Source organism: Cricetulus griseus, chromosome 3 (genome assembly GCF_003668045.3).
Source record: "Cricetulus griseus strain 17A/GY chromosome 3, alternate assembly CriGri-PICRH-1.0, whole genome shotgun sequence".
In the NCBI taxonomy this organism is placed as follows: domain Eukaryota; kingdom Metazoa; phylum Chordata; class Mammalia; order Rodentia; family Cricetidae; genus Cricetulus; species Cricetulus griseus.
This window is the reverse complement of record NC_048596.1, coordinates 65,261,352-65,277,101: the sequence shown is the minus strand read 5'-3', so window position 1 is coordinate 65,277,101 and position 15,750 is coordinate 65,261,352. Positions and strand designations below refer to the sequence as shown.

The following is a 15,750-nucleotide window of genomic DNA, read 5'->3' as shown; positions in this document are numbered from 1 at the left end:
GTGGGAGAAGAAGCCTGATTTGTACAAAGTGTCTTCTGACCTTCACACCCATGCCATGGGCATGTGTGAGTGCACACAGGCATGCACGAACAAATAATTGTAATCTAAAAAGCTTAAGAAGAAAGTGTATGATAGAAAAGATGTGGCCCCAGGGGCTCGTTTCTGCTGACTCTTGGCTTTTTCTAGAGCTTTGTAAATTTTATACCCACATAAATTCTTCCCTCTCCTGTCCCCTCCCAGCCTGCCTCTGTATAGCCCTCAACTGTGCAAAGCCCCCCCGCTCCCCCCCGGCATCAAGTAGCTCGAGATACAGTTGAGGGGTGGAATGAAAGCAACCTGGCTCCTCTCTCCAGCAAGAAACCAGCCCTGTCCAAGGCCACAACCCTGCGACATCTGTCTCCTGCCCAGATCAGCTGCTCCAGTTCTCAGAGAACATATTTAAGTCCTGTTTTCCAACTCCCTCCCTTTCTCCAGTCTGATGACCCCCTCCAAAGATCCTGGATGTTCCTGTATGGTTCAGTTAAATGTGAACCTGAGGCTAAGAAGGGGTCTGTGTGATGAATGCTGGAGCCGGCTTGCTTGCGTACTTGTCCTGGCCTGGAAGACTTGGGCTGTTTTCTTAACCCCTGCCTCAGTTTCCTTATCTGTGAAGGAGGGACTTTCCCTACCCTATAGGACTTTGATTACACGTAAACAAATAAGTAACAGGCAACATGCGGATGAGATGTTATCCGTCAGCTCCTCCCGGAGAGGACAGATCTCTATCCTGTTTCAAGTTCCTAAATTTGATTCTAGAATAGGAGGACCCTGTGCAGTGAAAACTCTTCTCCTTGTCCCAGCAAGCTGTGTCAAGCCACAGGCCTGGGACCTACGCTATGACAAATGCAGCAGAAATACATGCAAAAGAAGATGTGTATGTATGTATGTATGTATGTATGTATGTATGTATGTATGTACACACACACACACCATAACCACAAATGAGAGCCATCCTCTAGTGTTGATGGACAAACCAGAACACACAGAGGTTCACTGAAGACTAGCCATCTCCAGGTACTCTTGCTTCCCTGGGGCTACCAAGCAGCTGAGAACCCTGAGGTCCTGGGTAGCCAGACAGCAAGAAAACATAGTGGGCCCAGTCTGTTCAGGGAGCTGTTTAGCTTGCTTGGATCTGGAGGACACAGAATGCTTTGCCCAGTTCTGCCTACCTCCCCTAGTCCTGTCCTCCAGGAGCTTTCAGGGGAGAGAGGGCAGGCAAGGTACACCACCTCATCTCTACAACCCACCTCTCGAGGCCACACCGCTGTGGAAGGGAAGGGGTGGCCAGAGCCTGATTCCTCTTTCCACTCAGGCTTCCTTGGCCACTATGTTGCAGCTACTTTGTCTACCTTTGTTTTATCCAGTTTGTTGTTTGTTAGAGTGGTTTCAGGTACACAGAAAAATCACATACACACTGGAGAGTTCCTGTGTACCCCCTCTTCCATACAGCAGGTTACTCTGCCATGGCCCACCTGTGGGGGAAAGCCCCATATGTTACAATTAATAATCCCTGTTGGCGGTGTCATCCCTGAACTCCTAGGATCTGCTCATGCTGTGGGGTTTGCCAGCCGCACCGTTTCATGTGTTTTTGTGTCCTGGCCTAAAACCTCTTGGGAAGACCCTAGGATGTCATCATAAATACAGTGTCCAGTGAGGGCCAGGGAGGTAGTGTCAAGCCAGCTCTGGTGGTGAATCAGAGTTCAGGGAATATGAGTGTTCATAGCTGGGGACAAAGTTGAGCACACCCCATTGACATTACTGGGATGACCCCTGACTGGTCCCTCCACACTGGCCCAGGCAAAGCCTCTGCCTGTGTCTATGAGGTGTGGTGACCCCAGTGCAGAGTGGGGCGCAGGGTGGGAGTGCCCTACAGCATCCTGATGTAAGCGCTTTTGGAGAATTGAGTCAGTCACTGAAGAAGCTCCTGCCTGCTTCTTCAGGGAGGTTAGGGCCCTGAATGAAATGAGAGCAATCCCAGGACATCATGTCTGTCATCTGAGGCTGCTCTGTGAAGCCAGACCCCAACTCCCAGGGACATGGAATGGGACACAGAAAATAGGAAAGCTCACATGTGAGCAAGATAGTCCCTCCAGGTCTGAGGACAAGGGTCTACCTCTTCAGCTGAATGATACTGAGCTTATCTCCAACCACTCTTCCTTGATCTGGTTCCATGTCATCGGGATCATTGGCTAGTTGTGAGGGGAGGCCATGCATTTTCTCTGTGCCTGATCCATCATAAACACTCAGTGAGTAGTAACATTTCTTCCTTAGAGCCCAGTGGTCCTAGGTCCAACCGGAGTCAGGTTTAATGTTGAAGGGTATGATTTGAAGTACACAGTGCTCTTCACCCTGGCTCATCTGTGTATGAAGAGGAACCCAGAAGCAAGCAAGAGACAGACAACTGGAGGCAACCAAAAATCAGAGGCAGGGTGGCTTCAGTGGTAGAAGGAACTAGAAACCCACATGTCCACTTCACTCCCAGATGTGGTGCTTCTCATGTTAGCATCTTGGCAAAGTGAAACTTCTGTTTCACACTGATACTCCTCCGATGGGGTACAGCGGTCATTTAAGGTGGTGTATCTTGAGCTTCAAAGAGCCTCAAGCTCTTAGCGACTGATTCTGGGGACTGGGGGTGGGAGCTGGGAGAATCAGCATTTCTAGGGAGCTTCTATGTCTGACCCTGCTGACCCAACCCAATCCACAGAGACATAGGAGTCCTAAGCAGGGTGAGGGCTGTGACTACAGTCCCTTTCCAGGATCCTGCTCCTCCTCTCCTGCAGCCCAGGCCAGGATCTCAGCGTCCTCTTCTTGGTAGTCTTTGCTCCTCTCTCTCCTGCATCACAACTCCTTTGGGATCAGTTCACCTGTACCCGAGGAGTCCCTTCCTGGGCTAAAACCTGTATGGACTGGGGCGTGGTAGGCTGTGGTGTGAGTGAGTTCCTGACCTCACAGAGTTTAGGATATAGCTCATTGTCTGCCCAGTGTCTAGTGTGGGGCCTGCAGAGAGATGTGGATGATGGGATGATGGGCTGATGGTAGTTTTAATTCCTGGGCTTGGTAGGGAAGCTGATGGGAACCTGGGTTTAGTTGTGTTGATATTCATTCTGCTCTCTGTTTCCTCCCAGTCATTGCCATCTGGACACATACAAGGAACGTTTGATCTAGCAAATAAAGAAGAAAACAGAGAAAAAAACAGATATCCCAACATTCTACCCAGTAAGACTTTGTTGTTGTTGTTGTTGTTGTTGTTGTTGTTTATTGTTTGTGTTTGCATGATCTGTGACATCCGGGTTACACTTGGCACTGATTTGCAGCTTGCTGGTGACCATGTGATCAGTGCTCGTCCCAGGGAATCTGGGACCACACTGTCTGAGGGCCTGTTTCCCTGCATGGGGTGTGGGCATCTTTGTTGCTATTGACCGCTCTGGTTGCTAAGCAAGCAAACAGGAAGCAAGCTGGGCAGGAATGCTCCTTACAAGCTTGGGCACCAATAGGGAAGGCCTCTTCTGCCAGATTCACTCCTGGACACCAGTCTAGGCCTGTTGGTGGCTTTGCACAGCACCTTCCTTCATATTCAGGGTTTGAAGAGACCAGGAACAAATCCCCAGTGTGCTCTATGGTCCAGAACCAAAGACCAAAATGGTAGAATGAAAAGCCCACATAGGTTTGGCACCCTTGAGAGAAGGCTTAGCAAACCTTATTGTAACTTCAGCAGCAAACAGAAACCATGAGCTGGGGAGTGTGGTTGCCAAGGAAGTCAGAGCAAGGGTGCAGGCTGCTGTGGGCTGGGCCTCTCACGGCCTGCCGTAGCTGGCTGAGCCTGGTCCTGAGGTGCCTGTCTCACTGCCAGGACAAACCCTGCATTTTCCTAGACACCTTTTCAAAAGCTGACCCAGGAGGGTTGCAATCCTAGTGCCAAGTCTGCAGGCCTCCCACACCTTCACCACAGCCTTATCCTTCAGGCCCACAGGACAACAGCCTCAAAGAGCTCCACAAAGCTCAGACTTGATTCCTGAACAGGGGCCTCTTACTGGTGCCAAAGGCCCTTGCTCTTGAGTAGAGCCCTGCGGGGTCAAGGAGCTGGCCACAGTCAGCTTTGGTGTGCTGTGTGTACAGGAGCTGTGACCTGTCCAATATGTGATCTAGATTTCTATCATTTTCTGGAGATAGCTCTTCCCCACTGTCCATGCACAAGGTTTATAAGTCATTTTTGTAAAGTCCACCATGATCCTAGGATCCAACTAAACCTAGAGTAATTGACTAATGGGCTTTAGTGTGTTGGAGCCAAGGGAGGAGGGGGTAATTGTGCCTCCAGACTGTGAGGGTTGCTTGTCCCAAGTTTAGACTCTGGATACAGTGACTTTACCGCTGGCTGGGTTGTGGAATCTGAGGAAGAAGGGGACCCATGCTGTGACTCAGTAGCTCAAAGACAAGAAAGGCCGAAGCTAGAGGGCATCTGTGCTCTTCAGAGTGAAAATCGAGGTATTCAAAGATCAGTATTGATTTCTGATTTAATGCTTCACCCTTCTTGATGAGCTTAATTTGTTCCTTGGTTTGGCCCTAGTGTTTTTGGGACAAGGTTAAGCTGGATCCTAGGATTGTGATGGGCTTTACAGAAATCTCTTATAAACCTTGTGCTACCTCCTGAAAGTGCTGGAAATCTAGTCTAGGATCATATATTGGACAGGACACAGCTCCATATACCTCAGAGTCAAGGAAATTGAGGGCATCTTACCTAACTTTCTCTCTTAGTCATTAAACCTGCTGTCCCCTAAAACTATCACTCGAAGTCTTAACCAAGAATATGTCTGAGACAGGTGACAATTCACACTTGTAGTTTCAACAGTCTCCAGGCTGAAGCAGGAAGCTCTCCAGATAGAAGCCAGCCTGGGCTACAATGCAAATGAGACCCTGGTCAGAAAAGAAAATTTAAAAAGGAGAGAAGAAACAAGGATGGGAGGGAGAAAAGGTGAGAAAAGAAAGGAGACACAGACAGACAGACAGACAGACAGACAGACAGACAGACAGACAGAGGAGTGCCAGTATCTTGTAAAAGTTCAAGGAAACCAAATGATGGCCAAGCTCCTGCAATAGGCATAGTCGGATGCTCAGCTCACCAAGGAGTCATCCTGGCACAGGCTGTGTGTCTTCCAAACTCTTCCTGCTGCGCACAACGCTGGGTTGCATTACAAAAGGAAACCAACCTGGCCTCTCTCCATGTGAAAGTGTGGCAGCTCTGTAAACATTCCCATTCAATGTCCCCCATAAGTTCCCTTGCTCCTGCCCCAGAGCGAGGGCCAACCTCAGCCTTCCCTTCCCAAGAGTAACACCTGACTTGGGGTGTTGATAGTTATCCAGGACTGTGGGTACATGATGTGTTTTGCAGGAGCAGTGAGCTGTTTGTTGTTTTCTGCGGCATGGAAACACCATGCCTGTCAAGGGCCAATAGTGTCATTCGGTTAAGGAGAGACTTTTCTGGATATATGGAATGGTTGGTCCTGCTGGGGCAAGACAGTGAGCTCAATCTCATGGAGTCGGATTAGGATCTGTAAGGTGGGATGGGAGGACCCAATGCTCACAGCTCTAGGTGCCTCATGCCTTTGTTAGTCCACCCCAAGCCAGGGAAGACTTGCAGTAGATTCAAAGATGCCCATGGGCTGGAGTGCAGTGTTGGCCTTGGCCTGGGAATCCCAGAGGTGGAGTCAAATGCTCTGTGTCCAGAGGCTAGACTTGTGTCGGGGGGGGGGGGGGGACTCTCTCTAGCCAGCAGCCTGATGGCCCTCTACTGGAAGGATGTCACTGGTGGTAATTTTAGAAAGAGATGTTTTGACAGCCAAGTGTGACTTTTCAGGATTAAGAAGCAGGAAGTGCTTAGAAGCTGTGAGAGTCTAAGTCCGTGCAGATGCTATTTTTTGTCTATGTTTCCGTAACTGTTCCACAGTGTAAGTCATTCTAAATTCTGTTCAGCTAGCGTGACATGTGCCGTGCCACAGCTGTTTCCCAAGGCCCTGAGCCCCTGAGCAGGAGTGTCTAGACGTGTGACCGTGGATTTGGGGGGCTTATCATCCTGCCCAGCATGCGTGGGCTAGTAACTGTCCCCAGAGTTGTGCCATCCCCTCCTCTGGCCAGAGCAGGACAGATGAAGCTCAGCAACGAACCTCAGCCAGGGAGTCTGGGATAACACACAGAGACCAGCCAACAGCCTAACATGGATAGCAGGCCACAGCAAAGCCCAAGTGAGCCTGGAACTCTCAATCCTCCTGCCTCGGCCTCCTCTGTGTTGGTGCTACAGCCCTTCCCACTTCAGCCATCCTTTTCACTATGTGCTGACACAGTGACAACGTTTCTATGGAAGAAAGGGTTGTGGAGGAACCTATGCCACAGCTCCCTGATGCACACATACATTACAGCAACACCCCACACCATATGTATAGCACGTCACATATACCACACAAATAGTCCACTACGACACATATCATACCACACACTCCACAACACACACGGTATATGCACATTGTGCCATATACCACACATAATAAACTCACAATCAGCATGGCCTACCATACAACACATACTTAGCACACTAAAGCGTGTACGTGCCACACATGTATAACACACAATACCTCAAAAAATACGCACACCACACAATACAGCACATATAACTCACAAAACATACACACCATCATACAGCATCATCCTTATATCATAGACACATCCTCAACACATATCATGTGTATATAACACACAACACACACACACACACACACACACACACACACACACACACACCACTCTGGCTGCCCTCCCACACTAGGAAACACTCCATTGAGCTATCTAGACTCTCCATAGTCAATGGTCCAACACGTACGAGCCCAGTTTCCTTCCAGCACTGGAGCAGATGGTGAAGAATGGGAGCCAGAGTTCAGAGTCCCAAACTCTTTACCCGCACATCCCCTGGAAAGCCTGAACAAAAAGACGTAATCCTTCATCCCAAGGTCCTGCTATGTGCCCCTCAGTTGTCAGCATTTGGGCCCATTGTGAGAACATGGTCACTTCACTCCCTGCAGTTCTGCCTGTGTGATCATGGGGCCATCTCTCCTCCCCCTTCCCCTGGCAGGAGCACCCACCCTGACCTCAAGGGGAGACCTGGTTATGTCCTTCCAATGATTGACACTTAGATAAAAGACACCCTGGGTCACTGTAGCTCCTCGTCCTAACGCCATGGGATTGTTTGTTTTTCCCAGATGATCATTCCAGAGTGATTTTGAGCCAAGTGGATGGAATCCCCTGCTCTGACTACATTAATGCTTCCTATATAGATGTAAGTTGACGCATTTCCTTTCCCCTAGCCTGACATAAAGCCAATGCTGGGTATTCAGGGGCTTGGTCTGAACCCTAATGTGTGGGTGTCTTCCTTGCTGATCCTGAGAATGTGTGTGTGGTCACCACCCTTCAGGCAGTTTGGTCACACTGAGAGTGTGAGGACATCACACTTTTCCAGCTTGTATCTTTACCAGAAGTCACAAAGATAACAGATCCTGGGGGATAATGACCACAGTAGACACTGGAGGTATTCAGTCAAGTTCCTTATGGTGCTGACAAACTAGAACCAGCCAGATGCCTCTGACTAGACAAACCACAATAGGTCACAGAATTAATTTAATTTTCTTTGAAATATCATTTAAAGTTTTAAATTTCTTACTTGAAATATAAAGAAATAAAAGGATTTTGTATACAATACATGGGCCCAATTAGAAATATAAACATGTGTATGTCTGCTTGCATGTGTGTAGGAAAACAATCAAACAAAAAACAATAGGCCATAGGAAAATAGTACCTGTCCTCTCTGAGGTTGCTGGTGGGTTTTGTTTTTGTATTATTCTTTCCTGTTGACCACATTCTGTGGGGTGAATCTACCCTCCCCTTCTATGAACAAGTGGTCCCCTGGGCAAAGATACTCCTGGATAATTACAAGTCTGACTTCATTTTCTAGGGCTACAAAGAAAAGAACAAATTCATAGCGGCTCAAGGTAAGCAGGCTCTTGATTTAGTTCATGTCCGTGCAGTATTTTTATAAAGTCATTGGACTGTCTAACTGCCAACAATACCAATGATCATACTGTTTTTTTGTGGGTGTGCACCACTGGCTCACTGGGTCAGACACCCATGCTGTGTGCCCCTCTGTGACTTCACAGCACACACAAGGGACCTCCAGTTGCCTTTCTGCCACCATAAGGCTCACATTCAGTAGATAATTTTGACTTCCCTCAGCTGTCTTAGCTCGGAGGCTCCTGCTTTGCTGGGAAGACGTGTTGGAGAGGCTTTTAGCTCAAGGTTATAGCCATCATGGCTCAACCACAGAATCATATCCTTACCCTTGGACCCAGTTCCACCCTGTGCTTAGAGAACCTGCTGGAGGCTGTCTTTCCAGGAGGGTTCAGCAATTCCCCAGGTATCAGTGAAGCTGAAACTAGACTTCCCCTCCCCCTCTTCTTAGGCCTGATTCCCTAGAAATAGAAGTACTCGTTACACTCAGGGGACCATGCCCTCTGTAAATGAGAGGAAATCTGTCAAACGTTGGTGGAAACGTAAAAAGGGTCTGCATTTCTGTCATGAGCACCGGCTTGCCAAGGAAAGATTTCTTAACTCCCTGCCCCCTCCTCTTGAGCATAGAACTCTTAGCCTCGGGATTGCAAAATAGTTGTTATACCCCTAGGCACTGTGTCATATTCAGACAGGAAGTGGACAAAGGGCAGAGGCGTTTCTTCTTTTTCCTGTGCTCTATCCCTCTCCTTCCCGCCTCCTCAAGCATACAAACTCACTCACACACATTTGCATTCCCATTCATCTGGAGGGGGCTGTGACTCTGGGGGATTCAAGTGTGTGGTAGCCCCCAGCTACTATGACAAGCAGAGCCGAGATGGCCCTCAAACATCTGCCTGTGCTCTCCCTTTTTGGCCTGGGAGTCAACATAGTCACCCAGACTCTGGCTGGCTGGCTGGCTATACGGTAAGCTTCCAGGTTGCAGGGCCTGTCTTGTGCCTGGGGAAGGTATGAACCTTCCATGGAATTCATGGGGTGAGCTTAGATGGCTCCTCCATGCTGATGCTCACCCTCCCTTCTGCACTCAGGCCCTAAACAGGAGACAGTGAATGACTTCTGGAGGATGATCTGGGAACAGAAGTCAGCCACCATTGTCATGTTGACGAATCTGAAGGAGAGGAAGGAGGTGAGCTCTCTCCTGCACTGACCCTATAGCCTGGCACTCACCAGGGAGGCCCTGACCACTTCTTCTGCCTGGGCACCTCTCTTCTATCAGTGGGGGGCAAACAGCACTCTTCCAGCACCCTATCTTTTTTTTAATTTGAAACAAGTTTCTTTTACACGTCAATCCCACTTCCCTCTCCCTCCCCTCCTCCCCTCACCCCCTGCCCTCTCCGACCCCCATCCCATCCCCTTTCTGCTCCCCAGGGAGGGTGAGGCCTTCCATGGGGGATCTTTAAAAACCTGTCACAGCATTTGGAGCAGGGCCTAGACTCTCTCCCTAGGCTGAGAGAGTATCCCTATATGTGGATTGAGCTCCCAAAATCCATTCCTGTACTAGGGATAAATACTGATCCACTATCAGAGGCCCCATAGATTAACCTGACCTCCGAACTGACATCCTCATTCAGGGGTCTGGAACAGTCCTATGCTGGTTTCCCAGCTATTAGTCTGGGGTCCATGAGCAACCCCTTGTTCAGGTCAGCTGATTCTGTGGGTTTCTCCAGCCTGGTCTTGACCCCTTTGCTCATCACTCCTCCCTCTCTGCAACTGGATTCCAGAGTTCAGCTCAGTGTTTAGCTGTGGGTATCTGCTTCTGCTTCCATCAGCTACTGGATGAAGGCTCTAGGATGGCATAGAAGGTAGACATCAATCTCATTATGGGAGAAGGGCATTTAAGGTAGCCTCTCCACTATTGCTTAGATTGTTAGTTGGGATCAACCTTGTGGATCTCTGGACATTTCCCTAGTGCCAGATTTCTCTTTAAACCTATAATGCCCCCTCTATTATGGTATCTATTTCTTGCTCTCTTCTATTCTTCCCCTGACTCAATCTTCCTGTTCTCTCCAGTCCTTCTCTCCCCTCCTCTTCTTCCCATCTCTTTCCTCTAACTCCCTCTCCCCTCCCCCCATGCTCCCAATTAGCTCAGGAGATCTTGTCCTTTTCCCCTTCTCCGGGAGAGCATGTATGTTTCTCTTAGGGCCCTCCTTGTTTCTTAGCTTCTCTGGCGGTGTGGATTTAGGCTGCTACTCCTTTGCTCTAGGTCTAAAATCCATATTTGAATGAGTACATACCATTTTTGTCTCTTTGTGACTGGGTTACCTCACTCAAGATGGTTTCTTCTAGTTCCATCCATTTGCCTGTGAATTTCAAGATTCCATTGTTTTTTTCCACTGAGTAGTACTCCATTGTGTAAATGTACCACAATTTCTCCATCCATTCTTCAGTTGAGGGGCATCTAGGTTGCTTCCAGATTCTGGCTATTATAAATAATGCCTTGAAAATGGTTGAATAGATGTTTTTGTTGTATGGATGTGCTTCTTTTGGGTATATGCCTAAGAGTGGAATTGCTAGATCTTGTGGTAGTTTGATTCCCATTTTCCTCAGGAACTACCATATTGCTTTCCAAAGTGGCTGTACAAGTTGGCACTCCCACCAGCAGTGAAGAAGTGTTCCCCTTTCTCCACATCCTCTCCAGCATAAACTGTCATTGGTGGTTTTGATTTTGGCCATTCTGACAGGAGTAAGATGGTATCTCAGAGTTGTTTTGATTTGCATTTCCCTGATGGCTAAAGATGTTGAGCACTTTCTTATTATTTGTCTTCAGCTGTTTTAGATTCCTCCATTGAGAATTCTCTATTTAGTTCTGTACCCCACTTTTTAACTGGATTATTTGGTGTTTTGGTGACTAGCTTCTTGAGTTCTTTGTATATTTTGGAAATCAGCCCTCTGTCAGATGTGGGGTTGGTAAAGATCTTTTCACATTCTGTGTCCTTTGCCTTACAGAAGCGTCTCAGTTTCAGGAGGTCCCATTTGTTAATCTCAGTGTCTGTGCTACTGGTGTTATGTTCAGGAAGCAGTCTCCTGGACCAATTCATTCAAGGGTACCTCCCACTTTCTCTTCCAAGAGGTTCAGTGTGGCTGGGTTTATGTTGAGGTCTTTGATCCATTTGGAGTTAAGTTTTGTGCATGGCGATAGATATGGATCTATCTGCAGTCTTCTACATGTCAGCATCCAGTTATGCCAGCATCATTTGTTGAAGATGCTTTCTTTTTTTTTTTCCATTGTATAGTTTTAGCTTCTTTCTCAACAATCAGGTGGTCATAGGCGTGTGGGTTAATATCAGGATTTTCAATTCGGTTCCATTGGTCTACCTGTCTATTTTTGCCAGCACCCTATCTTGAAATCGCTTCTCCACATTTCTGTATTTTACTGTCCTGCTCCAACATAAGGAATCATAGTTTCCCTTCTTTGTCTGAGGATCACCTTGACCACCCATAGCTCTAACCCCACTGGAGAGGGACAGACATTAGAGTGAAAGGTACCAGTGTGTGTCACATGTGGTGGGCCTGGCTGCCAATGAACACCATTGCCTAGGCCTTCCCTACACTAGAGAGATGGTCTCCAACAACAGGCTCATGGGAGGCATGGGTGTACACCTGAATTTAAAACATCAACTAAGAATAAGAGGTGCAGTTGCCCTGTCTCCTATCAAACAGATCCTGGTAGCATCTGCCAAGCCTGTGTCTCCATCTCCAGTGCCAGGAACTGACTCAGATGCAGGCTTTAGGGGAGAACAGCAGAACCCTGGGAGACCTGTGGCCTGCCAGACATGCTGTTGGTGCAGGACTCTTTTTCAAGTGAAAGTGGAATTGGAAGCCTGAGGGAAGCTTCCCCAGCTGGGGAGACCCAACTAGTAGATGCTTCCAGCATGTTCCAGCATGAAGGTCCAGCTTGGCAGAAGGTGTCTGCCTGCCAGGCTCCCACCCAAGGCTCTCTGCATGGGTGGCACTAACTTGGTCCTCACAGTACTCCATGTGCTGAGGACATGGGCAGGGCCTACAGGGTTTGGACAGAACACCCAGCCTTGGGGTACATAAGAGAACAAGGGTGGGACCCACGTAATGGGCAGCAGAACACTCTTGTCCCCAGGGCACCTAACTAGTGGGCTCCATGCCCAGCAGCACAAGAAAAAGCCTGCAATGTCAATTTCTAGTTTTCTTATCCATCAGGGAGGGAATGGTGGAGACAGAGTGGGCATTGCTGCTTCTTGCTTACTTCATGACTCCTACCCTTATTACTCTTCGTCACCAATGGAAAGAGTGACATAGGGAAAGGGAGCTCTCACCATAGATTTCCTGCCCTGTGTGGAGGGACCTCCATTCTGTGAACAGGGAGACTGACCCTCATCAGAGCCCTCGCATCTCTGTAACCCACTGCCCACAGAGACCAGGTCTTCCAAGGGCTGCTTCTCCAAAAGACCCTAAGCAGAGGACCTCTGTCTCCCTGTGTCATGGTGGTGTCATTCATCTTAGTCTCCCCTAGAGCCTCCTCCTGTATTTTTGTGACCTTGTGGCTCAGGTCTGCCTATTGGTTCTCTCAGTTTCCACTACCTCAGATGGAGTTGTTTCTCAAGAGAGTTCCTTTTCCTTGGTGGCTTTAGTTGTGGTCTCCACAGTGTCCTCATCCTGGACAGTTCATTGCAAAACCCAGCAGCTGGCATCTTGTGACCTGAGTAAGGCCTGATGGTAGGGCAACCAAGAGCTCCCTGGGGCCTGAGACCCCTGAGACCCTGTTCCTTTCAGGGAAGAATTGCTTGAGAGTACTTAGAGCCCCAGGGGAACCAAGACTTACCCAAACAAGACCCTTTAAGTGTCACTACAGGCCACGTTCAATGCCCTGTGATGTGACTACAGGCCAGTTTAGGTCAGGATACCAGGAGGGGTGATGCTTGGTCTATAGTGTTGTGACAAGGATGCTGGTCTCCATGGTGCCAGGTACCTTTTACTTTAGGAGCATTTTGATCCTGGAGGACAGGCCAGTTTGCTGTGCTATTTACTGCCCATTTGTAGGACAAGCTGTGAGGTGACTGGAAGACTTGCTAAATTTTAGAGATTTCTCCAAGTAAGATTGTGCAGCTCTTTCCCCTCTTGGGGTGGGGGGTCCCCATTGGTTTCCACACCGTGCTGACGGACAACTTAACTGCCTGTTAGGGGCTTGTCTTGGGTAAAGAACTGCCTCTGTGGCCCGGAGCTCCTCATACGTTCCCATGTTAGCGTGACCTCGTGAGTGGCAGGCATGCAGGGTGGCAAGCAGGAGCAGTCTAACCGGAAGGAAACTGAGTCCTGGGCCCCAGGGAAATGCCCAAGAAGGGCATTCTGGGAGTATGGGGGCAGAGGGAGTTTGGGGTCAGGCTCCCTAACTCTAAAGGGAGCAGGTTTAGCATGGACAGGCATGCTGGAGTAAATAGTATGTGAGGGGCAAGGCAGTGAGCAAATGGGATGTCACTTGTCCAACCCCAAACACTCTGACTTTTTCATAGCCATGTTTGTCACCTGTGAGGCCTTGCTTTCCCCCTTTATAAAAGGCACACTCTTGCAGGGTCATCCTCCCAGCTCCTGGGAGACTGACTGCTGACCTGGGTCACTTGACCTTACACTGATGGTGGGAGGCCACATCTTGGACTGTGTCTTAATTCTTTTCCTTCAATTGCTCCTCACAGGAGAAGTGCTATCAGTACTGGCCGGACCAGGGCTGCTGGACCTATGGGAACATCCGGGTGTGTGTGGAAGATTGTGTGGTTCTGGTGGACTACACCATCCGAAAGTTCTGCATCCATCCGGTACGCATGAATGTCTCATATTGGCTTCTCGGGAGCTAGGTTGGGGGGCTTTACAGAGTGAAGAGCTGCCCTGCCTCACCCTACTCCCAGCATGGCAGGAACTCTCACTAAGGCTGCAGCTGCAGGGCTGGAGCATGTGACAGACTGGGACAGAGTTAGTGGACCAAGGACCTGAATCTACAGAGAGCTGGGCACTTTGACTCCCAGCAACTGTGCTAGGCCTCCCTAGGAGGTGGGTGAGACAGCTGGAGAGGTAGGGGATTCAATGGGGGGCCTTTCCCACTGCACCAATCAGACACTACGCCACCAAGCTGTACTCAGGGTCCAATATGATGTCTTACACCCTAGCATTGTGAAACAAGACTGTTTGTGACAGGGTCTCACTGTGTGGTCCAGACTGGCCTGGAACTCTGTGTATGGAGCACACAGGCTTCAGACTTATAGAGATCCATCTGCCTCTGCCTCCCAAATGATGGGATTAATGATGTGAACCACCATGTCCAGTGACAAGATTGTTTTATAATGGTATCCAAATCATGTTCAGAATCTCCCCCACATTTTCATGGGGGAGCCTCCAATGAAAATGCCTGTGAACAAAACAAAAGGATAAAATGAAGGCTTCAGGGATAGGGCATTTTATCAAGAACAAATGTAAAGCAATGCTGTGATTAGGTTGCACAATCCGAACAGAAGTTTCTAGAAGCCACTACAGAAGGTTTTGAAAGGATGGACTGAGGGTGTGGCTCAGTGGTAGAGCATGTAACCTAGCATGCTCTGAGCCATCCAAAAATCATTATCCCTTGCTGGCCTCTCTCCTAGACACACAGAATATACATGCATGCAAGTGTGCACGTGTACAGCACCCACACACCCACCCACACTCACACACACAGAGTTCTAAACACACTAGCACTGTCTTCTTCCACCATCAGAGTCAGAGGAACAGTGCTGCAAAGGCTTGCAAAATTTATGAGGGAGGGTCTGGAGGTCTCTAATGTGTAGGCTGAGCCTTCATCTTTTCTTCCCACACTGAATTTTTGAGAGTTAAAGAATATGCTAGTGTAAAAACAGGTTTAATTTTAAAAATAATAAAAATTAAAAGAAAAAGACTCAGGTCTCCAGGAGTGAGGTGGGACTGTCCAGACAGAGCCAACTGGCCCACCTCACAGCTGGAGTATCTGAGCATTAGGGCAAGCCTTGGGAATGTGTGGCTACAAGAATCTGGCCTGGGAATAACCAGCTATGTGAGCCCTTTGCCATCCAAGAGCTGTATGTACTCACATCTGGAACAGCACCCCTGTGTTCCAGGGTTCTCTGTGTTGGTGGACACTGACCTGGCATGGGCCCCCAGCTGTCCTTCAGGAGGAGATGCTGAGTGGTCAGGGTGAGATGGTCCCACCTCTCACTTCTTCCTTCTCCTTTGCAGCAACTCCCCGACACCTGCAAAGCCCCACGGCTGGTCTCACAACTACACTTCACCAGCTGGCCTGACTTTGGGGTACCTTTCACCCCCATTGGAATGCTGAAGTTCCTGAAGAAAGTGAAGACACTCAACCCCTCACATGCTGGGCCCATTGTGGTCCACTGCAGGTATGTCAGGGAGGGACATGGCCTTTGCAGGCAGCCACAATGGGGAGGTGGGGGTGGTGGCTAGTGGGACAGTGTTGGGTGAGCAGAGCTAGCACTGGTGAACATGAAGTTTCACAGCAGTACCACACTTGGTCACTGGAACACCTGCCCCAGTGATGTCCCAATAGAACCGCAATATGTAAGCCTCTTCAAAGCTGACAGGCCCAAGTTGGTGGCAGGCATGGGAACTCTGGGC

At 48.9% G+C, this 15,750-nt stretch overlaps 1 protein-coding gene across 5 annotated transcripts in view; it reads left to right on the top strand.

Annotated features, from left to right (window-relative positions):
- Positions 1 to 15,750, top strand: part of Ptpre (protein tyrosine phosphatase receptor type E) — a 146,581-nt gene that overhangs the window by 116,233 nt on the left and 14,598 nt on the right. For 4 of the 5 annotated variants that reach the window (XM_027409104.2, XM_035442140.1, XM_035442141.1 and 1 more), the window contains 6 exons: positions 3,165 to 3,255; positions 7,284 to 7,360; positions 8,033 to 8,069; positions 9,171 to 9,268; positions 13,806 to 13,925; positions 15,352 to 15,515. In XM_027409104.2, coding sequence (XP_027264905.1) covers positions 3,165 to 3,255; positions 7,284 to 7,360; positions 8,033 to 8,069; positions 9,171 to 9,268; positions 13,806 to 13,925; positions 15,352 to 15,515 — 587 coding nt within the window. Of the gene's footprint in view, positions 1 to 3,164; positions 3,256 to 7,283; positions 7,361 to 8,032; positions 8,070 to 8,920; positions 9,049 to 9,170; positions 9,269 to 13,805; positions 13,926 to 15,351; positions 15,516 to 15,750 lie in introns of those variants that run through there. The other variant, XM_027409105.2, reaches the window with a different exon arrangement.